A 24,397-nucleotide genomic window follows, 5' to 3' on the forward strand; every position below is an offset into this window, starting at 1 on the left:
GAGTTCTTCCAGGGTAGAAAGCTTCTTCTATTATTCTGTACATCCTCATGACTGAGCACCATGCTTGGTACATGGAGACACACAATGGGTGGGTGGATGGATGAATGAATGTATAAATGTATGTCATTTCCAAAGAAGCAGGACCAGGTTTAGTATCCAAGACTCCAATTTAATTGGGAGGATCCAAGAATCAGTATCTGAGAGTATAGATGGGGGGAGACAGCAAAACGTAAAGTTTCAAGATACAGAAGCCAAGGATAACCTAGTTGGGAAGGGAGTTGAATCCAGTAAACTATTGCACATATTACAATTTGACTTCAATCCACCTAATTCTAGACTTTGCTTTCATGATAAGCTTATTGGTGCCCTGGTTTCTTTGTTTAGCCCTGTGTAGCCAGGAATAAATGTGCCTGCTCCATCAGGCATACATGTTTCCTCCAAGAACCTGGGAGTGGGGCCACAGGGACGGTTTTTCCCTCCAGTGCCCTGCAGTGCACAGTAGAAACAGAAGGCAAGATGTGGACATGCTCATATAACATCTAGGCTTTTAAAAAGCTATAAAGTAGCATTCAAGGGTCACCCTCTAATATTACTGTCTTAGTCACCTAGAACAGAAATACCACAAATGGATGGCTTTAACAAAAAGAAATTTATTCTCTCACACTCTAAGAGGCTAGAAGTCTGAATTCAGGGTGCCAGCTCCAGGGGAAGGCTTTCTCTCTCTGTCAACTCTGGCAGGAGGTTGTTGTTATCAATCTTCCCTGATCAAGGAGATTCTCAGCTCAGGGACCCCGGGTCCAAAGGATATGCTATTCTCCTGGCTCTTGTTTCTTGGTGGTATGAGGTTCCCATGTCTCTCTGCTTGCTTCTCTCTTTTATATCTCAAAAGAGATTGGTTTAAGACACAACCTAATCTTGTGGATTGAGTCCTGCCTCATTAAAGTAACTGCCTCTAATCCTGCGTCGTTGATATCATAGAGGCAGGATTTTCAACACATAGGAAAATCACACCAGATGATGAAATGGTAGATAGTCACACAATACTGCAAATCATGGCCTAGCCAAGTTAACGCATTTTGCGGGGACATAATTCAATCCATAACAATCCTAAAAGCTGGGAGGAAAGTCCGCCAGTTGGAATGAAGAAATGCCATGGAAAGACAGCTCAAGAAGGTCCTAATAAAACATAGCTTAGAGGTTTGGAACATCGTTTGGCAATTGTTTAAGGGAAGGAGGGTGGTCAGAGGTCAGTGATTGACTGTATTCAGCATCTAGAGTGCTGGAAGCTTCCAGCAAGACCTTCTGGACTGATGATGTGGCTCTGGAAGATATCTTAATGGATATAAGCACTGTGCAGGGAAAAGAAAGACTTGTCAGGTGATTCAGAAAAGAAGTATTTTTAAGTTGAGAAGAGTGCAATCGTATTTCCATCCCCACATTTAGAGATGAATAAAAAAGGCACAAAAAGAGGAAGTGGGCTGTGCCTGGGCCTCCTGTAACTACCATGCAGCTCTGCTTCCTTATATAGGTTTCTTTTTGCACGCATGCTCTTGGTTTAGACTTCTGAAGCTGATGCTTTTTATTTATAGGTTAGGCAAACCCCAATTTTTCTAAATACTCACTCAAGATGGTGCTGGCCAGACCCGACGTTATGTTATCACCCTGCTGAGCACCCCTTCCTTCCTACCTTCCTGTCTGAGTCCCTGGTTGAAGAAGCTTGGTAATAATTTCTTCAGTTCTCTAAACTTTCCCAACTTTTTCTTCTACTTTTTTTTTTTTTTTTGCCAACGTGTCAGTACATCGGAGCGCTCCTGATCTCTCTTAGCTGTGCAGGCCTCAGCTCAAGTTCTGTCCTTTTTTACTGGGAACTGATGTCAGCCCAGCTGGACCAGAGCCCAGCAACCGTTCTGTTGCTAATGAATTGGCAGGGAGAACAAAACACTGCAGCCCTCCTGGAACTATTTTGTCATCTCTAGTTGGAGCCCACAAAACTTCAGGATTTGGAAAAGAACAAATGTCATTTGAATGTGCTTTTTTGCGTTAGGCTGTCAGGACTCCCAGTTCACCACACCCTGGGTGTTTGTCTGATTACAGAATTCATGCAAATAACAAAAGGTTAAAGGAAAACTCCACCCTTGCAGCATTTCCCCACTCACTTCCCGCCCTCCCGCACTGGCTGGCATGCCTGATAGGGAAAATTCTTTTATAGCCCCGCAGATAGCAGATCCAGGCTTGGCAGCTTCAAAACGGCTGATCAAATCTTGGAAAGCTGGGGCTGAAAGAGCCCTTTAAAGGCATTAAGGCCAACATTCTTCTGTAAAACCGAGGAAACTGAAGCCAGACAGGTTGTCTGGAATCTCATTTCTAGAATGGCCAAGCTAGTTGGGTCTCCTGACTCCTTGCGCAGTGCTCCTTCTGCCCCCTAAACTAGAGATACACTATGAAATTACTACTGACGGAAAACAAGGGTATTTTTCAAGAAGGCAGTTTGTCTAAGAATTTGAAATGAAGCATCTCTGATCCCCCATGCTGAAATCTGTGTGTTTAAGTCAAGGCAGGAAACGTTCCCTCCTGTCCCCCATCTTATTCATTATTAAAATCTGCCCCAGTTAGTGCGTTTTCTCAGAGCCCAGGAATGAGGCATTTTCTTTTTGTATGATTTGTCTTTTTTAGTACTTGAGCTCAATTTCTTAAAAAGATACTCATTCTTCCAGTACTTCTGTTTTTGTGAAAATACTGTCCCCTTAGCCACCATCATCTTCTATGTCCAAAGTTGTGTTCCTTCATTGTTATTAACAATTTCTTCGGTTTCTATCAATTAAAAAATTATAAATGGGCTTGAACTTCATTTTTACGCAGATAAACAATGACACTTTATTATTGGAGAAACATATTTGAGAAATGGAGGGACATCAGCTATGCCGATAATTTGCGCAATTTTTCACAACACAGTGAAATTCTGATCTCAAAGGAGTTAAAGCAACATCATCAACAACAAAAACAGCCTTTACTATTAAGGCAGACTCTTTTCCAAGTAAGGTCCCACTAAAGGGGGAATTAGGGGATCAGGTCTCTTGACTGCACACATCGAGTTGGCTCTGTTGTCCTGAGGAAGAGGCAGGCATAGTAAACCTGCCTGGCACAAGCTTAGTACCTTCCCAGAGAAATCCTGGTGGACAGGTGAAAAGCCTTGTGGGCACGCTACTGGGTGAGGAGGAGGCAGGGATTAGTCTCTGCCTCTCCTATCACCCCAAAACATGTTAGGCTAGGCCTATGCTGCCACAGGCCAGTTACTTCACTAACTTTATAACATGGCTAACTTGTGTAAATCCCTCCGTCACACCAAAGGCATGTCCATGTGAGTTCATGATTAGCGGTTTCCAGGGTTTAAGGTTTTATGACACCCCCCTGAAATGACAAAAAGGGGGGACTGACAAATGGTTGGCAGCTTTTATTTCTGCCAAATAAGAATATTAGTAATATCATTTTATAGAAATATGGATAGTATAACAACACATTTTTTAATTGAAAACGTAAAAACTAAGAACAGATGACAATGTCTCCCATGAAATGACATTTGGCAATCCTATAGTGACTTTTTTAACAAAAGGATATATGTATTTTTTTTCTTAATTTTTATTGTGCCTTAAGTGAAAATTTACAAATCAAGTCAGTCTCTCACACAAAAACATATACACCTTGCTACATACTCCCAATTGCTCTCCCCCTAATAAGACAGCCTGCTCTCTTCTTCTACTCTCTCTTTTCGTGTCCATTTCACCAGCTTCTAACCCCATCCACCCTCTCATCTCCCCTCCAGGGAAGAGATGCCAACATAGTCTCAAGTGTCCACCTGATCCAACAAGCTCACTCCTCACCAGCATCCTTCTCCAACCCATTGTCCAGTCCAATCCATGTCTGAAGAGTTGGCTTCGGGAATGGCTCCTGTCCTGGGCCAGTAGAAGGTCTGGGGGCCATGACCACAAGGGTCCTTCTAGTCTCAGTCAGACCATTAAGTGTGGTCTTATGAGAATCTGGGGTCTGCATCCCACTGCTCTCCTGCTCCCTCGGGGGTTCTCTGTTGTGTTCCCTGTCAGAGCAGTCATCGGTTGCAGCTGGGTACTGTCTAGTTCTTCTGGTCTCAGGCTGACGTAGTCTCTGGTTTATGTGGCCCTTTTTGTCTCTTGGGCTCGTAATTACCTTGTGTCTTTGGTGTTCTTCATTCTCCTTTGCTCCAGGTGGGTTGAGACCAATCGATGCATCTTAGATGGCCGCTTGCTAGTGTTTAAGATCCCAGACGCCACTCTCCAAAGTGGGATTGAGAATGTTTTCTTAATAGATTTTATTATGTCATTTGACTTAGATGTTCCTTGAAACCATGGCCCCCAAATCCCTGTCCCTGCTATACTGGCCTTCAAAGTGTTCAGTTTACTCAGGAAACTTTGCTTTTGGTTTAGTCCAGTTGTGCTGACCTTCCCTGTACTGTGTGTTGTCTTTCCCTTCACCTAAAGTAGTTCTTATCTGCTATCTAATTAGTGAATACCCTCTCCCACCCTCCCTCTCTCCCCCATCAAAGAATATTTTCTTCTCTGTTTAAGCTATTTCTCAAGTTCTTATAATAGTGGTCTCATACAATATTTGTCCTTTCACAACTAATTTCACTTAGCATAATGCCTTCCAGATTCCTCCATGTTATGAAATGTTTCACAAATTCATCACTGTTCTTTATCAATGCGTAGTATTCCATTGTGTGAATATACCATAATTTATTTACCCATTCATCTGTTGATGGGCACCTTGATTGCTTCCGTCTTTTTGCTATTGTAAACAGAACTGCAGTGAACATGGGTGTGCATAGATCTGTTCATGTAAAGGCTCTTATTTCTCTAGAATATATTCCAAGGAGTGGGATTGCTGGATCTTATGGTAGTTCTATTTCTAGCTTTTTAAGGAAGCACCAAATCGATTTCCAAAGTGGTTGTACCATTTGACATTTCTACCAGCAGTATATAAGTGTTCCAATCTCTCCACAGCCTCTCCAACATTTATTGTTTTTTGGATTCATGCCAGCCTTGTTGGAGTGAGATGAAATCTCATTGTAGTTTTGATTTGCATTTCTCTAATGGCTAATGATCGTGAGCATTTCCTCATGTATCTGTTAGCAACCTGAATGTCTTCTTTAGTGAAGTGTCTGTTCATATCTTTTGCCCATTTTTTAATTGGGTTATTTGTCTTTTTGTAGTTGAGTTTTTGCAGTTTCATGTAGATTTTAGAGATCAGGTGCTGATTGGAAATGTCATAGCTGAAAACTTTTTCCCAGTCTGTAGGTAATCTTTATACTCTTTTGGTGAAGTCTTTGGATGAGTGTAGGTGTTTGATTTTTAGGAGCTCCCAGTTATCTAGTTTTTCTTCTGCATTGTTAGTAATGTTTCGTATACTGTTTATGCCATGTATTAGGGCTCCTAACTTTGTCCCTATTTTTTCTTCCATGATCTTTATTGTTTTAGATTTTATATTTAGGTCTTTGATCCATTTTGAGCTCGTTTTTGTGCATGGTGTGAGGTATGGGTCTTGTTTCATTTTTTTGCAGATGGATATCCAGTTATGCCAGCACCATGTGTTAAAAAGACTGCCTTTCCCCCCATTTAACTGTTTTGGAGTCTTTGTCAAATATCAACTGCTTATACATGGCTAGACTAATATCTGGATTCTCAATTCTGTTCCATTGGTCTATGTATCTGTTGTTGTACCAGTACCAGGCTATTTTGACTACTGTGGTGGTATAATAAGTTCTAAAATCAGGAAGAATAAGGCCTCCCACTTTGTTCTTCTTTTTCAGTAATGCTTTACTTATTCAGGGCCTCTTTCCCTTGCATATGAAGTGGGTGATTTGTTTCTCCATCTCATTAAAGAATGTCATTGGGATTTGGATCGGAATTGCATTAAATGTATAGATCACTTTTGGTAGAATAGATATTTTTATAATGTTAAGTCTTCCTATCCATAGGATATATGTACTTAAAAAAATTTTTTTTTCAAATAAATTGAGAAATCACAACATATTATTTCATTTGTCACTGCTGCTCTGGTGCAGTTCCCGGTGCTTGAGCCTAGTGCTATGATTCTGGGCTCTTATGGGGCACTCGGCACAGGAAGTCTGGGAGTTCTCCTGAAGTGGCCTATGCCCTCAGCACACTCACCGCTTCAGCTAGAAGGTATGAGGTGTGATAGGGATTCCCTGCCTTGAGATTCACCATCCCCTTCCCTCTGTAGCTACCTTTTTCCTGCAAAATCAGAGGCCCACACACAAGAATCTTTGTACCTCTTTACTGGGTGAAGGACTAGAATTCTTTATCACTTACAGGTAGCTCCTTAAAATGCTTATTAACAAGTATGTGTTCTCAAAATCAGCTGTCATTACTCACTACAAAGGTGAAGCCCCCTTTTGTCTTAGGTTGGGTTCTCCCAGTAGTAGATTCTGAGGAAAGGTTTGAGTGTAAATAGGTTATTTGGAAAGGGATCCCAGTAGGGGAGTGGGGGCATGAGACAGGGAAGGGAAGGTGGACAATAGAGAGGATGAATTAATGAGTGGGTTATACTGGGGCACCTGGGAGACCCCTGGGAGATGGCAAAGAGTATCCCTTGGAGTTGCACCACTGAAGGGTTGTGTCATTAATTCCCATCTGTTATTATAGGTTGAGTTCTGCTCCTGAGGGCATCAGTTGCCCAACGCTTTTGACCTGTTCTATGCATAAGCCAAGTGAGCTCCTGCAGCCACAGGCAGCCTGTGGTCAGAGTCACAGAAGCCACTTGCTTTTAAAATAACATTGAGGACCTAGGGGACATGGGTGGGCCAGCAAAGGCATCTGTTATACCTCCCTTCTACAGCCTTCTCTGAATTTTTTGAAGATTTTTAATTATTATAATATAAACACATATAATATTTCATCAGTTTCTATGTGTACACTTCAGTGACATTGATTACATTCTTCTAGTTGTGCAACTATTTTGACTCTCTTTTTCTAAATTATTCCACCACCATTAATATATCTTCAATGTGCACTAAGAAAAGACCCCTCCTTCTTGGAATTCTTGATTGAAAATCATGTCATTGATCCTGGCCATCTATAGAAGGTAGGAAAACTTATGACCCACTCAGTCCTTTAATGGAAAAAGGAAAGGCCTTCTTCCCCACATTCTACCTCTTCAGGGGTAGCCAGACCAACTCCAGTAATCCTCCTCTCACATCTGTGAGTGAGACCACTGACACAGAAAAGCAATAAAACACATATACTGTGGACAAACAACTCCCACCACTACCCTGGGATGTTTACTAACAATGACCTAGACCAGGGATGGCAGACACGTTCTACCTTGTGTGCCAACACTATTCAGTTGGTGGTGACTGCCTGGAGCACTGTTTTGAGAAAAATTCCGAGACTCAGGGAGAAGGACTGGGTTGATTACATATTAGGTCAGCTAGGTGACTTTCCATAACAGATGCAAAAAAAAAAAAAAAATCCATTGGAGCACTCCAAGCACGATGAGGTAGAGAAAATTGTATTTCAAGTTTCTTTCAGGAATAGACTATATGTGTACATATGTTATTGGAAGGAATATATTTTTTTCTAATTTGAATTTAATTTTTTTATTTTTGTAAATATGTTGTTGCGAGGTGTTGTAGAGTCTGTGCTGACTTATAGCCACCCTTTGTATAGCAGAACGGAACACTACCCAGTCCTGCGCCACCCTCATGATCATTGTCATGCTTGAGCCCATTGTTGCAGCCACTGTGTCAATCCATCTTGTTGACGGTCTTCCTCTTTTTTGCTGACCCTCAATTTTACCAAGAATGATGTCCTTCTCCAGGGACTGATCCCTCCTGATAACATGTCCAAAGTACGTGAGACGAAGTCTCGCCATCCTCGCTTCTAAGTGGTATTCTGGCTTTACTTCTTCCAAGACAGATTAGTTTGTTCTTCTGGCAGTTCATGGTATGTTCAGTATTCTTCAACAACGCCATAATTCAAAGGCATCAGTTCTTCTTCAGTCCTCCTTGTTCATCGTTGAGCTTTCGCATGCATATGAGGCAATTGAAAATACCATGGCTTGGGTCAGATGCACTTTAGTCCTTAAAGTGACATCTTTGATTTTTAACACTTTAAAGAGATCTTTTTCTCCATTTATCATGATGTTGTTTATTGGTTCATTTGTGAGGATTTTTGTTTTGCTTATGTTGAGGTGTAATCCGTACTGATGCTGTAGTCTTTGATTTTCATAGGTAAATACTTCAAGTCTTCTTCACTTTCAGCAAGAAAGGTTGTGTCATCTGCATAATGCAGGTTGTTAATGAGTCTTCCTCCAATCCTGATGCCCCATTCTTCTTCATATAGTCCAGCTTCTCAGATTATTTGCTCACCCTAGAGGTTGAATAAGTATGGCAAAAGGATACAACCCTGACACACACCTTTCCTGACTTTAAATCATGTGGTATCCCCTTGTTCTGTTTGAACAACTGCCTATTAGACTATGTACAGGCTTCTCAGGAACAAAATTAAGTGTTCTGGAATGCCCATTCTTTGCAATGTTATCCATAATTTCTTATGATCCACATAGTCGAATGCCTTTGCATAGTCAATGAAACACAGGTAAACTTCTTTCTGGTATGCTCTGCTTTCAGCCAGGATCCATCTGACATCAGCAATAGTATCCCTCTTTCTCACCTCCTCTTCTGAAACCAACTTGCATTTCTGTCAATTCCCCGTCAAAGTACTTTTATAAATATATGTACATAAAAATACGACATTTGCCCAATTCAACATTTTTCAGGTATACAATTTAATGATATCAATTACTTTATCGTGTTGTGCAACCATCACCAATAATTGTTGCCAAATTTCCCATCACCGTAAACAGAAACTTACTGCTGTAAGGAATATTTTGATAAGATCTTCGTGGGTGAGGGGTACAATGAAACACTCAAGAAGCTTGTTCTAGTCACATCTTGAATGTGTGTGCGGGCAGCCTAGGTCCTATTGTCAACATTTAATAGTAAAAAAATCACTCTATAATGATCTGACAGAGACTGGAGAACCCCCCTGAAACTATGGCCCCCGGAAGCACTGTTAACCCAGAACTGAAACCATTCCTGAAGCCCACTCTTCAGACAAAGGTTAGACAGGACTATAAAACAAAAAATAATATACATGAGGAAAGTGCTTCTTAGTTGAATCAGCTATACGAGACCAAATGGACAGCTCCTGTTGAAAAGCAGGATGAGAAGGCAGAAAAGGACAGGAACTGGTAGAATGGACACAGAGAACCTGGGGTGGAAAAGGGGAGGGTGCTGTCACATTGTGGGGATTACAACCAATGTAACAAAACAATATGTGTATACATTTTTGAACAAGAAATTAACTTGAGCTATAAACTTTCACCTAAAGCCCACTTAAAAAAAAAAAAGAATAAACTATATAGACGAGCAAAAAAAAAAAAAAAAAAAGTCACTCTAGGGAAAATTACACTTACAATTCTCTTCAAAGATCCATACAACGTTAGTATCTGGGCCCTCAGATGCTTATAAGCCTGTAAAGTTAAAATCTGCAAAAGCATGGATGATGAAACGCTACCGTAACAATGGATGGTCCCTAAATAGCCTTCTAAAATGGCCACCTGGGGCAGGTCTGGTCAACTGTGAGGCTTTAATTTTGCATATTGGATTATGCAACTTCTTATATTAAATATTGAAAGATAAGTAAATAAGTTAGATCCCTACTTTACAAAATACACAAAAGGAAATTTCAGAGAGATTAATGAGCTAAATGCAGAAACCCCAAATTATTAAAAGGCCTAAATCAAATTAAAAGATTGATAATATCCAGTGTTGGCTAAGGTGTGCAGTCATGGATACAATCTTATAAGAGGACTATATCTATCAAAATTTTAACTTCATTCCAGATATCTGTCTATATTGTAAAAATACACATTGAACAAAGATACGCGTTCAGTGTTATTCATTGTAGCATTGTTTATAATAGTAAAAAAAATTGGAAATAATCAAAATATTCCTTGGAGAAAAATGGCTAAATAAAGGTACATTCTTACAGTGTCAGGCAGCTGTTTTTTTAAAAAAAAAAAAAGTTAAATTTATATAAATTGACATGGAAAGAGTTCAAGGCATGTAAGAACTTATTTGAATTCAATTTTTCATCTGTAAGGTGAGGAGGTTGGACTAAAAAATTTCTAAGATTCCTTCTAGCTTCTTTCTGTGAAAGAGAAGTATGTCATCTGTCTCAAGAATTCTAAAAAATAGAATTGTCCTGTTTTCAGTTTTTTCCTTGGGAAAAAAACTAAAATTCACAAAACCAATGAACTGGCTGTTCGTCTTTTTTCCTTCATCAAGGTTAAATCTGCTTTCGTCCCAATACAGATGATCATAACAATTAGGGACCTGAAATTAAATAAGACAACTCTGAAAATAAATATGTTCAAACTAAGGAAAACAAAACAAAACAAAAACCTGAATGTGTGGTTTCAAAGACAGTATATTCCAGAAAAAAATGGATCAATCTCTAAACCCTTTCTATAATATTGGTGAAATCTGCCAACAATTATTCTCAAAACCAGATGAGGGCTGCATTTGTATGGGGGGAAGAAAGGTCTAGAGAAAACTGTTTCCAATTAGAGGGGATCCCAAATTTACATGTGTCAAAAAAAAACCAACCTCCTAGGAACTAATGAAATGGAAAAGTTTTCATTTTAAACAACCAGAGAAGGTAACCCGAGGAAACAGAAGTTTCATTTCCATTTTGACTACATTTCCATAACCTCTGACAGCCCAGACTTCTTTGTCATGTGTGTAGGAAATTTGCTTCGTCTTTCTGGGTCCCCAGCCTCCCCATGTGGAAAACAGGTATGGAAGTTTTGGCTCATCTTTCAGGGACATGCTGAAGAAAGGTGAATAATTAGAAAAGTCTCCTGACAACTTAAGAGAACTCATCAATCACAGAGGGAAAACCAGGACATAGAGCACAACAATAAATTATCCACTGCCTTAGAAAGTTCTGGATCTAGTACAGACAATCATTTTGGTTATTATTTACAGTTGGAGAGACTTCTGAAGCTCATTAGGATCTGGAATTACTTCATACACTGGGCTCAGGAAATTTCAAAGGAAGCTTCCAAATCCACTAGCTGGTTTGCTCTTCACCAGATATTAACTGAGCTATTTACTTTAAAAAAAATCAGGCTGAATTTAGCACTAAGGGACCCAAACTCGGCCTCTATCTCTGAGCAACTCCTGCTGTTGTCAATGGAGACTGTGTGGACAGGAGAAGAGAATATGGCCCATTGTCCTACCAGATGCAAATTAAGGTCCAGATTCAACAACAACAAAAAATCTGTCCTCCACGCTGGGAAAATGACAAAAGACTCTGAAGCTAGACTGGTTCTTATGACACGGCACCCTGGTTTTGCAGAAATTTATGGTGTGGTTTGTGATTGGTAAGCAAAACAAAATTTAAAAGGGTTCTAAAACTGACTTATTATTGTGATTTTTTCTCAGTTTCAAGGTCTATGCTAATGATAAAAATCTCTATCACAATCTGTTCAGAAAAAGCAAAGACACAAGGAAAATATTAGTTATTAGTCCAAAGGACTAATGGACCACATGAACTAAAGCTTCCACCAGCCTGAGCCCAGAAGAACTAGATGGTGCCCGAGTACCACCACTGACCATGCCGACAGAATCAAAACGAAGGGTCCTGGACAGAGCTGGAGAAAAATGTAGAACAAAATTCAAACTCAAAAGAAAAAAACAGACTTACTGGTTTGGCAGAGACTGAAGAAACCCCGAGAGTATGGCCCCCAGACACCCTTATATCTCAGTAATTAAGTCACTCCTGAGGTTCAGTCAAAGATTAGACAGGTCCGTAAAACAACAAAAAAAAAAGACTCAGTGAGCACACCAGCCCAGAGGTAAGGACAAGAAGGCAAGAAGAGGACAGGAAAGCTGGTGATGGGGAAACCAAGGTCAAAAAGGAGAGTGTTGACATGTTGAAAGGCTGGTAACCAACGTCACAGAACAAATATATATATTGATTGTTTGATGAGAAGCTGATTTGCTCTGTAAGCCTTCATCTAAAGTACAATAAAAAGAATTCACCGACCCAAAAAAAAAGTGATAGCAACAGCACAATAAAAAGCAGTATAAATAACTCAACTAATTTCATAATCGTCTGTAGTCACTGATGATTCTTTGATTGACAGTATGCGTGACTGAAGTAAACTGTTAAGAGACTACATGTAGACCACACACACCCCCAGACTGATAAGCTGTGTTTGATCTCCTTGTAATAGAACAATAGTTTGATATTAACCATTGTGGTTTTCAATTCTTTGTATTCCTACCACTCTCCCAATATTTGAGTGGCAGTGAGGACTTTTATTATGTACGACTAAGGTAGAGCCTAAACAGCTGAAATGCAGAAAGAGAAACCGAGTCAATGCCATCCTGAGTTTTAAAAACTTGGCTTTGACGATCAGCAGCCAAAGCTTGAAGGAGTATGCCTATCTCTTTGTACCCTAGTCGGTGATGAGTACTATAATTAAACTATTTTTTCTTTTTGGTAACTTTAGTTCTTAGAAAATGGTTTTTCTTTGTTATTTTATGGCTATTAGTTATTCATACTTCCTTTTTTGTGAATTGCCTGTTTTATGTTCTTTTCTCATTTTTTTACTGGAATCTTAGATTTTTTCCCCCCTTATTTCCATATTGATATGCCATAGTTGTAGCAAATATTATCCCTGTTTGCTATTTCTCTTATGATTTTTTTGATCTGGAGAGTTTTATATTTTTATGTAATCACCATGTGATTTCCTCCAAGGCTCCTAAACTTAAGATATAGAATTGAGAGACCTATTTCCCAAAAATTACTTCTTTCTTGTTTGTAGTTTGATTTTTACAATGAACTCCTAATTCTATCGGAAATTTTATTCACTCAATCAACAAATATTTCCTGAGTGCCCATCTGTGCCTAACAGGGTGTGGGGTTAGTAATATAAAATAGGGATCAAAACTCTGTGTGTAGGAGAAAGGAGGGAACGACCAGCAATTTCCATTTAGCTGGGGAATGTGGTGGTAAGGTGGTTTGGCTGCTCGAGGGGAAGCGGTGAGTCTGGAGAAGCTGGTCAGGGTTGAGAACCACTGGAATCTCTGCAGATCTTAGCTTTGTTCTCCGAGAATCCCCCTCAGGCTAACTGGGTAAACTAAAACAATTTCTACAGTAGGCTAAATCTGATTAACCACCACCTGCTCCCACTATTTGGGTTTTTTTTTCTGGGCTCCCACTATTAGGTAAAAAGCGCTCAGAAACAAAGGAACCAAGAGAGCAATTTTAAAAGGATTTAGAAAAACAACAAAAAATGAAATCTCCCTGAGATTTCAAATCAGGATTCAGGGTAGCAAGCTGTCTGAGATGATTTAGACTGAGCCTTTGTGTATGAAACAATTAAAGGAAATCTCAGAATGACCAGTAAATGTGAAGCAAAGAGACCAATGTCACTTATAATCAAAGAAATGCAAACTGAAACAATAACACCTTCTGCCTAGCAGACCAACAAGTATGTTTTAAACATAGGATTCAGGGAAATAGGCACTCTCACTGATGGTGGGAGTGTAAATTAATAAAATGTTTAAGAAGACAATTCGGCCTTTCAAGCAAAACAAAACCCATTGCCATAGAGTTGATTCCAACTCACAGGAACCCTATAAGACAGAGTAGAAGTGCCCCATAGGGTTTCCAGGACAGTAGGTCTTTACGGAAGCAGACTGCCACCGAGTGGCTGGTGGGTTCCAACCCCTACCTTTCAGTTAGCAGTGGAGCGCTTAACCACTGTGCTACCAGGGGTCCTATTAAGAGCCGTAACCATATTTATAGACTTCAACCCAGCAATTCTACTTCTAAGAATTTATTCCACATGAATGGATATAGTAAAAAAATATGTGTGCAACAATTTATAATAACAAAAAACATATTATTCATAATAACAAATGTTCAGCAATAGGGGACTACCCATACCTGTTGCAGTTGAGTCTATTCCGACTCATAATGACCCTATAGGGCAGGGTAGAACTGTCCCATAGGGTTTCCAAGCAATGGCTGGTGGATTTGAACTTTTTGTTAGAGGCCGAGCTCTTAACCACTGCGCCACCAGGACTCCAATAGGGGACTGGTTAAGTAAATTACAAAGTAGCAGGCAGTTAAGGGAATCATGTTTCAATTCGCTTTTCCTTCTGAACACTAAAATGTTAATTCGTTAGTGGAATTACGGGTTTTCTTTTCTTCTTACACTTTTCTCAATTTTCTATTTTTTTCTTCTTTACAACAGGCATACCTTGCTTGTATAAGCAGGACCTTTTCTTTTTTTGTTAGAGTAAAATGTATGTGTGTGTGTTTTGTTTTTACTGTGGTAAGGAGTTTCTGGCCCACAGATCCTTGGTTCTCAGATTCATTAAACGCACGCTAGCAAGATTTTAAAAATTTTGTTTCTAAATCAAATATCTGCTCTAATCCTTTTGTGAAAATCAAGAAGTATCTGAACGATTGTGTGCTGTTTTTAGAGAGTCTAAAAGGTGTCTATACACGAGACATTATCTTCCCCATCTCCCTAGTACGTTGAATGGCTTAGGGAGTCATGCAGAATGCGGCGCTGGCTGGGCAAGGGAGAGGGATTAGTCGATCATTTAATTTGGGAATTATCAAAACCAGCCAGTAGGAGAAATGAAGTCTTGACACATACTTCAGTATGGATGGAGCTGGAAGACATTACACTGAGTGAAATAAGTTGATCACAAAAGGACAAATATTGTATGACCTCAAATAGAAAAGGACAAGAAAAGACAAATGTACAGAGAACAAAGTTTGTAAGTGGTTACCAGGAGTGGGAGGGAGGAGGAAAGGGGTGTTAATGGTGATGGAAACATCAAGCTGATTAAGGGTAGGGTTGCATACCCGATAATTTTAATTGATATCAATAAGTCATACATCTGTAAAAAGTTGAATTGGCAAAGGTTGTGTGATACATGTATTTACAACAATGACAGAAAAAAAAAAGAGTAGCTGCTGAGACTGATAATATACAACCAAAAATCTCCTGGGATTTGGTTTCCCAGTTAATTGGCCTCGTAACATGCTTAGTGCTTCTGTTCTACCTTCTAGTTTGATGCGTAGGGCTTGCAAGTGGCCACGTAAGGCCAAACAATTGGTCTCTATTTGTCTGGAACAACAGAGGAAGAAGGAGAGTTAGGAAGAGGAGGAGACTCTGGAATGTGTGGCTAATTGCCTCCACGAGACCAGAAGAACTGGATGGTGCCCGGCTACCATTATTGAACATTTTGATTAAAGATTCCATAGAAGAATACTGACCAAAGTGGGGAAAATGTAGAGCAGAATTTCATATTCTCATGGACTCCAGGCTTCTGGAGCAATGAAGGTTGGATGAACCCCTGATACGATTGCCCTGAGATAATCTTTAAACCTTAATCCAAAAACATCCCCCTAAATCTTCTTAAAATCAACAAATAGTTTAGCTTCACTAGTAAAAAAACTGTCTGCCTTGAGCATTATGCTCTTTTAAGAACTCTCTCTATGGGATCAAACCGACAACAGCAACTCAGAAAAGGAGGGTAGGAAAGGTGACACAACTCACAGAATGTATAATCAATGCCACTAAGTGGTACATGTAGAAACTGGAATAGGTGTATGCTTTGCTGTGTATATTCTCAACAACAAAATAAATAAAATTCTGTGTGTGTGTATATATATATATATATACATAAAACAAAACCATGTTTCCAGGGCTAAAATGGAAGAGTGGGGTCTTTTGCTCCTCCACAGAAAATAAAAGTAAAATGGGCAGAATTTCTTCCATGTTATTATCTCAGTAAATGTTTCCTAAACTAACGTTTGTCTGCCAGTTAATGATAGAAGACAAAAAGAAAAAAAATGGGTAGAAAGCAAATACGAATGAAAAAGCAATGGAAACAATCTTCTGAGCATCCTGAGATTAAGAATCAAAAAGGAAACCGCAGCCTGGCAAGTATGGGCAGGGCCTTGGTGTTACCTAACCAACTGCTGCCGAGCTGACTCCAGTTCATGGCAACTCTGTGTGTGTCAGAGTAGAACTGTGCTCCGTATGGTTTTCAACGGCTGATTTTTTGGAAGTAGATCGCCAGGTCTTTCTTCTGAGGTGTCTCTGGATAAACTCAAACCACCAACCTTTTGGTTAGCGGCTGAGTTCATTAGCCGTTTGCACTAACCAGGTACACCATTATTACAGCCACCCTTATGTTCCAAGAGAAACTGATGTTATACAGCTAGTCTATGACAAAGCCTTAGAAACCAATTCTTACGTGCCTCATCTAGCCCTTTTTCTTACCACCCGAACAAATATCCAGCCAGGTAAGCTAACTCTTTGTCAGAAGGTTGGAGTGACCACTCGGCCCCCTCACAAGGAAATTTATTGTCAGTGATTCTTGATAAAGAGCTGTAAGGAAAGGGAAGTTGGGACAGTGGTGACCAGGTCCAGCTAGTGCTGAGGATAGCTGGAGAGCTGAAGGATCAGGAAGCAACTTGGTGAGTCATCCCCATTTTTCTGTACAATAATTGCTAAAACCTTAGCAAGGTACTTAAGGTTTTTCTTTCTCCTTTCCTCTTTCTCAAAATTAATCACTTTCTCCTCTGTGCTCTCATTTACGTCTTTTATTACAGGTCTGAGCATGTATTAGACATGAACCTTCTTCCTAACTAGACCGTGAGCTCCTCTGGACAAGGACTAGGTTCATTTCAATGCACTCACTCAGCTGAGATTTATTGTAAATACCTCTTCTATTGCAGACAATGTGGATACAAAGATAGAGTTTCTGAGCTGTTTGTGAAAACACACATAAACCAGTAATTAAAACCCAATGTAATAAATGTTACAACAAATTAGATCTCAAGTGGAAAGCACAGAAATTGGAGCACTTCAAAACCATCCGGGAGGCAGTTAAGAAGGGTGATTTTCAAGAGGTGTCTAGAAGGATAATGGACTTTTCAAATGAATAAAGTGAAAAACACATTTCAGGCCCAGAGCACAGCACCTACAAAAGCAGATGGACAAAAAGGTCCAAGTCAGAGAACAACAAGTAGTTTTGTGTGAACTGGAATAGGATGAAGACAGAAAGGTGCTATGATTGTAATAAAAAGAGCCTTGGATACCACGCTAAAGAATTTAGACTTTGCTGTCTAGGTTGGGACTTTCCAATCTACAGACCATAGAGTCGTTTCAAAGGCTTTTGAAATCCATACAGGAACAAAACATTGCCAATAGATTAAATAAACTAGTGAGCCTGGAGTGTGTGTGTGTGTATTTGCTCAAATGCCTGCAGATACTGCAATAACATATTCAAAGTTATGTATAAGTGGTATAGAGGTTATAGTAGCTTTTTGTTATAGGTACTAAAAGTACAATTACTATTGTGTTAGGGTCCAAAGTATTTTTGTTTGTTATTACCATCAAATGGGGTTCATGATTATAGTTTTGAGTGATGAGAAGTCAGTGAAAGATTTCTTTTTTAAAAAACTTTATTGCTTTTTTTCATGAGATGTAATACATTTTACTTTAAAACTTTAGGAAACACAGATAAACAAAAGAAAATAAAGAAATACCCATAATCCCAGCACCCAGAGATAACAAATGTTCCTCTGTTACATAACCTTACAGCCTTTTTTCTATGCATATAAAAAAGCAAATGTTTTTAATTCTACACCTTTAATTGCAATCTCTTTTTGCCACTTATTTTTAATAAACATTTTATACATTACATAAATATATCTGTACCATCATTTTAAATAACTATGTGATCTTACTAGATGGATATCCCACAATTTATTTCCTACCATTACACATTTTTCCATTATGGACAGTAAAAAGATGAACATCTCTGTGTGTGTGTGTGTCTATACTTGTCCAACTACACCTACTCCTCACTTATGGACAATCTCATTATCTAACATTTCACATTTATGACAATAGTAAAAAATTTACTATTTTGTGCATTAACAATGTATATCTGGCAATTAAAGTCCCCTAAAACACTGATGTGCAAGGCAAGAGTAATGCTGGCTGTGATGGTTACGTGTCAAGTTGGCTGGGTCATGATTCTCAGTGGCTTGGCAATTATGTAATGATGTAACTTGGCAGTTATATAATGATGTAATCATCCTCAATTTTCACATAACGCCGATTTTCACATAATGACCTGGCCTTTGGCACCTAACCATGTTGGCAAGTGAGGAGTGGGTATATTTCATTAGGCTATGCCTCCAAAAGTGAGTCAAAGTCTATAAGCACTTTGAGGCTTTGAGGTATATTTCAGAAAGTCTGCACTCATTTTAGTACCTGTGTATGAATATTCATTTTCCACACCTTTGTCAGGTGTGGAAAATGAATATTCATACACAGGTACTAAAATGAGTGCAGACTTTTTAGTATACTAAAAAATTATAATTTTTTTCCAAGTAGAAAGCAAAAGATACATTAAATGACTTTTCTTTTTCGACTAGTAAGGTTGAACTTTTTTCTTCTTTAATAGTTTTATTGAGGGATAAATTACATACCGTAAAATTCAACCAACTCAAGTGTACAATTCAATGATTTTGGAAATACATAGTTGTGCAACCATTAACCACAATCCACTTTTACAATATTTCTATCAGCCTAGAAAGTTTCCCCATGTCAAATTACAGTTAATCCATGCCATCATCCCCAGTCCTGGGTAACCATTGTTTTGCTTTCTGTCTCTATAAATTTGCCCTTTCTAGACATCTCACATGAATGGAATCATACAACATGTAGTTCTTTCGTGCCTGGCTTGTTTCAGTTGGCGTAATGTTTTTGAGGTTCATCCATGTTGTGTCATTAGTTTACTCCTGGATTTTCTTCCCTCTTCATGTTTATTTGCAGTTTTCCTTTGAGAGGTGTTACAAAGGCCCTTGCCCATTTTTCTATTGGGTACTCATGAATTTTACAGGGGAGGGACGTAATCAGTTTCCTATTAAATGAGGAGAATTCTGGCAGCACTGGGAAGGATGACTGTATTTGCATTCCTAAATCTAGGACAATCCATAAAAGTTTACTGCATAGAGGACTATAATATGGCTCTGTGGAATAATTGTTTATTGTGTTTGAATCAAAACTTAGATTCCCCTCCTTAAGGAATGTCATAAATTTCTAATTTATTCTCTTAAAAAAGCTTCAAGTTAGTCCTTCAAAGTTGATGTAACTTGAGTGTAGTAGAAATAGATCATTTCTGGAACAAGATGGAGTATAAATAAATAAATGTTGTCGTACTCTAACATTGCACTTGGTAGCTTGTTCTCTGTATAGAGAACCCTTAAAAAAGCCTCCATCCCTAATACAGACTGAGAGGTGTAAAACAGTTATTTAAAAATTAAACCATATTCTTTGAACTTATTATTATCTCTGTGAAGATGGAAAAGCAGTCTGCAAGATCTACCCACGGGGAAAATCTCTCTATCTAAAAAAGAAAAATGTTGTAATTTGGCCCAAATTAACCATTATTGAATTTGTACTCCATGCTGTTTTGCTCAATCCAAGTTAACTCCAACAGAAATGAAAGCTCAGGTTTGGAAAAAGTTGCAGTTTCTTCAAGGTAGCGGAGAAACTCAAAGCTTGACATATCAAACAGGGTGCTAGAATGACTGAACAACGAAGTATGTGGTGTAGAAACATTTCCTTATTATGCCTCCTTCAGTCTTTTAAAGTACCCCCTTCTTCCTTTCTGCCCTCAGAGAGTGGTCTGTGGGTGATTTATCTTAAAGCTAAAGAAGCTAAAGTCAGGGTCTCTCATTTGTATGGGCTCCTAATTTTGTATTATTTCCTTAAAGAGAGAACCCCACATTATATAAGCTTCAGGCTCCACAAAACCTGAATATATGTCCCTACGACCAAGAATCTCTCTCACTCATTACAAAGGTCCTTTACTTCATGGAATAAGGATGGATATATTTCTACAAGTCTTCTTTTCCTATGACTTTATTCTGGACATCTTTTCAAGAATTAATACACAAATAATATTGTAAAAATAAATGATTTCCCTGGAATCCCATTATCTTAACAGGTTACCTATTTTTATTCTTCTGTGGTACCTTCCAGTTTTTGTCCATGTCTATGTAACTTCACAATTATAATTATCCTAGGAGCCTAAAAAAGTTTTATCTTGATATAGTTCATTTTTACAAAATTCCATTTACTGCACCACAATCCTATACGCATCGCTTCGTAACATGCCCGTGACGCAGGCTATATTAACACAGCATCCAACAGAGACAGGGCAGCAGAAAAGGGCAAATGCCTGGCACTTCAATGGAATCTAGGGAAAATGACCCAGTGCTGGTACTCAGGAGGGTGGGTAAAAGATGTTAAACTGCAAGGGCCACAACTGGTTTGTTTACCACTCATGCTTAGTGCTTAGCACCGGGCCTGGCATCTAGTGAGTACTGAAATATTGACTGAGTGACTAATCCTGGACTCAACTAACCCAGTTCTGCTTTGGTTTTTGGGTATGGAAGAAAATTCTAGATAACAGCAGGTCATTTTTTCCATTAAAGTAGAATGCTGCTTAGTTATTAACTGATTGATTAATTCAACAATGTATACTGAGATCTATCACGACCAAACATAACATAAATGGATCACTTGGGATCAAGAGAGAGCCAGAGGAAAATCGTGAGAGAGTGAGTTCTTTTCCGCCTCTTTCCCAGGCCTGTAGTTTATGGCCTGAGATTAATAAGGAGAATGAAGACTTTTTTAATCTTTTGAAAAGATATTTTATTTTCACAGAAGAGTTGGGAAATATAGAAAAATGACCAAAAAAGGGAAGGCATAAAATTAGAGCTCTTTATTGTTAAATGGAAGGTCGTGATCCCAATCTCTGCCAGAACTGGGCTACACTAATCTGAAGTGTCACAGTCATTCTAAAATGTTCTCAGATGGAGAGGTCACAACAGTTTACCGTCACAATGGGATGATCATTTTAGGTTTCGGTTAACATAATTGACATATGCCTTCCTCTAGGATCAGAACACTAGGAAGGGCTCTTTGGGGACTGATGTGAGACACAGGCACAAAGTCACTTGAGAAGCTTGACCCTGCAAAAGATGGAATCCAGCTTCCTCCTGCCCTGGGGTCAGTGCTTCATGGCAATAGCATTTCCCAGAAAAATGTAATTAAAATCCAAGGCTTGTTTTTCTTCAAAATAATTTTGATTTAATTTTTTCTTTTATATAAAAAGACAACAAGTTACATTTCAGAGAATACTGTTTAGCTTATGAGGTTCCCGTCAGAGCTGTTTTGCAATATGTGTTTACATAATCTCAAATTAGGACAGCAGTCAACCGTAAAACTGGTGCCAGCCAGGCCGGATTATGCACGTGTAGGAGGATTAATTTCACTCTGGATCACAAACTAATGCAATATCCTATTGTTTAGGTGTGAACTAGATTTGGATTTGGTTCTGAACATTCAAACTGGGAGGAAATTGAGTTAAAACAGCAACAGTAACACTACATTCTAAAAAGCGATAGGTTAGGGCTTTATAAGGAAAACATGCAGCAGCAATATTTTCTGCTCTTACCAGTGAGCTCAAACATTTGATATTTTAAATACTAATATTTAAATAAGTCAAGTCTTTGGAGAAAATATATTACAGAATCTTTCTGTCTGCACTGCCCAATATGTTACTAATTATCTCCCCTGTCAACCAGTGCGCTTTGTTGCCCAAGATTCACAGACGTGAATGCAAAATGCATTAAAAAAAAAAAAAAAAAAGTATACAGAAGCAGTTAAAGACATCTTATAAAACTTAGAGGAAACTTTCCAAAATAAAAGCAATTATTTAAATTGATTCAGTTTGATGGTGAATGTACCAAATATCTAACATTCTGGACAGTTATTACAAGAAGGCTGAAAATGAGCTCTTGCTGTTTTACCTCTCAGGTTCCTTGACCAACACTCCCTGAGGAGCCCACCCAGAAGGGAGCTGCTTGTTTCTCCGTCTCTATCAGCCCCCAGAATACACTGCCTTGCATTATAGTTAATTATGTACAGGGGTCCTTTACCTAACTAAAAGTTCCTTTAGGATATGAATGATGTCTTAAACATCTCTGTCTCCCCAAAGCACTGAACACTGTAGTTTATGCAATTATTTACAGAAATGAACAAATCAAAGCATGAATCAAAATTTCTCCAAATGAACTCCAAGGTGAAACAGAAAATTCTTCTGCTTCTACATTTAATAGCTGCCATGACGTTGTATTTGCAAAATATACTTGATGCAAATAAAGTGAGTATTTCCCTTTAACATAGTCCTTTTTTTATGGATAGATTTATTTCCTACTTCAAATACATTTTTTGGGTGTGATGATGAAACTGAATTAGGGTAACACCCACAGATGCTAAACTTCGTTACATTTTCTTTAGCCTTCCTCGTTTGTTTAGTATTAGTACCCAGAGGCTTTCTAAGGAAGATCATGCTAAACAACCCATTTTAAACTTTATAATGTCCTCAGTTGTGTGTTAAACAAGCTAACGTCAGAGCAGCTAAGGTTTAACCACATCAAAGCAAAAGGAATGAAAAAAAAATTTAGTTAGAAAATTCAAAGAGATGACAGGAGAGGAAAGAAAGTCTAAAATTAACAGTGATGTGATCTGAATGAGCTCATATCTCATCATTGTAATGTGTGAGCCAGGAGATAAATGCTCACACACAAAGAGTTCTCTAACCAAGCCAAATAACGGGCCAAAGGAGTTGGTCTCATGGAAAGGAAATCAAGAAGGCAAAGCCGTTCAGCAGAAGTCTATCTAATACAGTATTCTGGAGGCTCTAAATTATCAAGAAAACAAAAGCAAAGATCTGCATTGCTTTTTAGTTTAGTTAATAATGCATTCTTTGTCTTATTCATCATTAAATGGGCAAAAAATCAGTTTTCCACGTGTTAAAACATTCAAGTACATTATCAAATGAAAGTGAATACAGTGAAATATCAAACAGAAACAGGACCCGATAATATGTTTCTGTGATACCCTGAGAATCTTTGTTGTAGCCACAACAACCCGACCACCTTATATCTCCCAAAGCAAAACCTAGCATGATTTTTCCTAGGACACACATTTCTATTCAGACAAGAAAATGAGAACGAAGAGGTGAGTGAATACGAGAAAGGCGAAGAGACTAAGATCATTCGTATTGCCCCTTTCCCTACTTTAATAAAAACACTTATTAATGGACTGCTTTTCTTCCCCTCGTTTTCAAATTACAGGCAATCCTCGGATTATGAACAAGTGCGTCCCTAAATCTGTCTTTAAGTCGAATTTGTAGGTAAGTTGTCAGTCAAACGTTTGTCTTAGAATATGGTATACAGTGTACCTTTCTATGCAATAAAAAAAAATTAAAGGAACACTTCCAGATACACTAAAACATCTTTAACATAATAATAATGTTCTGATATGTGTCTAAAAGTAGCGCCCGTTTGTTATTGCAAACCATTGTATGTACCTCAGATTCTTAACAGGCTTTTTGGGGGCTGATTCGTATCTACAGGTTGTATGTAAGTTGGATGTTCGTAACCCGGGAACTGCCTGTTTCTTAGGAAAACATTTAGAATTACAGCAACAACAGCATTTACAGGTGAATTTATGTGGAACCGTTGTCAAAGCTCAAAATACCATCAAAGATTTTAAGAAATCAGTTGAGTATTTCACATAAAAAACTGAACAATCAGGTTAGCCAGGCCCAAAATGATGATGAAAATGTGAAAGATTAACTTAGGCCATGTCAGACGTTCTTCTTGGTAGAGGGAAATGATATAGATGAGAGATGGATATATGAACACAAAGGCCAGGCCGCATGCTGCTCCTGAATACCTGCAAAGTAAAAGCTTTCTGTGTTAATGTTCACCTTTTATTTAGTTTTTTCTGATTTACAATTATGGTATATATAGTACAATTTAAACCTTCCTCAGTCTGATATTGCAGCAAAATTATTTTTGATTCATGCATTGTTGACATAAAGCGTTTGGGCTTAAAATTTATTTCACTCGTTATCTAAGTTAATGTAAAATATTATTTCCCGTCCATCTTTATAACATCTGCTTGACAAAGAGTTTTTCATTCATCCCTCAAATCTCCATATTTCCTCTGTGTCTCAGTGATTGTGGCCACTTCCTCAGAAACATGTGGAGATAGGTTTCCTATCTTTGATCTTTTATAAACAAATTATGCATTCTGAGGTTTTGAGGCACCGTTAGCATCTGTTTAAGAATGAGAACAGATGAGT

The 24,397-nt window shown here is 38.6% G+C and overlaps 1 protein-coding gene across 4 annotated transcripts in view; it reads right to left on the reverse strand.

Moving 5' to 3' along the window:
* Positions 1–18,548: 18,548 nt before the first annotated feature.
* The window catches only part of SLC38A9 (solute carrier family 38 member 9), a 100,431-nt gene continuing 94,582 nt past the window's right edge, over positions 18,549–24,397 (reverse strand). For 2 of the 4 annotated variants that reach the window (XM_049863798.1, XM_049863810.1), the window contains one exon: positions 18,604–23,985. In XM_049863798.1, the coding sequence (XP_049719755.1) occupies positions 23,820–23,985 (166 nt within the window). In that variant the 3' untranslated portion in view covers positions 18,604–23,819. Of the gene's footprint in view, positions 23,986–24,397 lie in introns of all 4 variants that reach the window. The other 2 variants (XM_049863805.1, XM_049863797.1) reach the window with 2 other exon arrangements.

Source organism: Elephas maximus, chromosome 2, assembly GCF_024166365.1.
Source record: "Elephas maximus indicus isolate mEleMax1 chromosome 2, mEleMax1 primary haplotype, whole genome shotgun sequence".
Taxonomy (NCBI): domain Eukaryota; kingdom Metazoa; phylum Chordata; class Mammalia; order Proboscidea; family Elephantidae; genus Elephas; species Elephas maximus.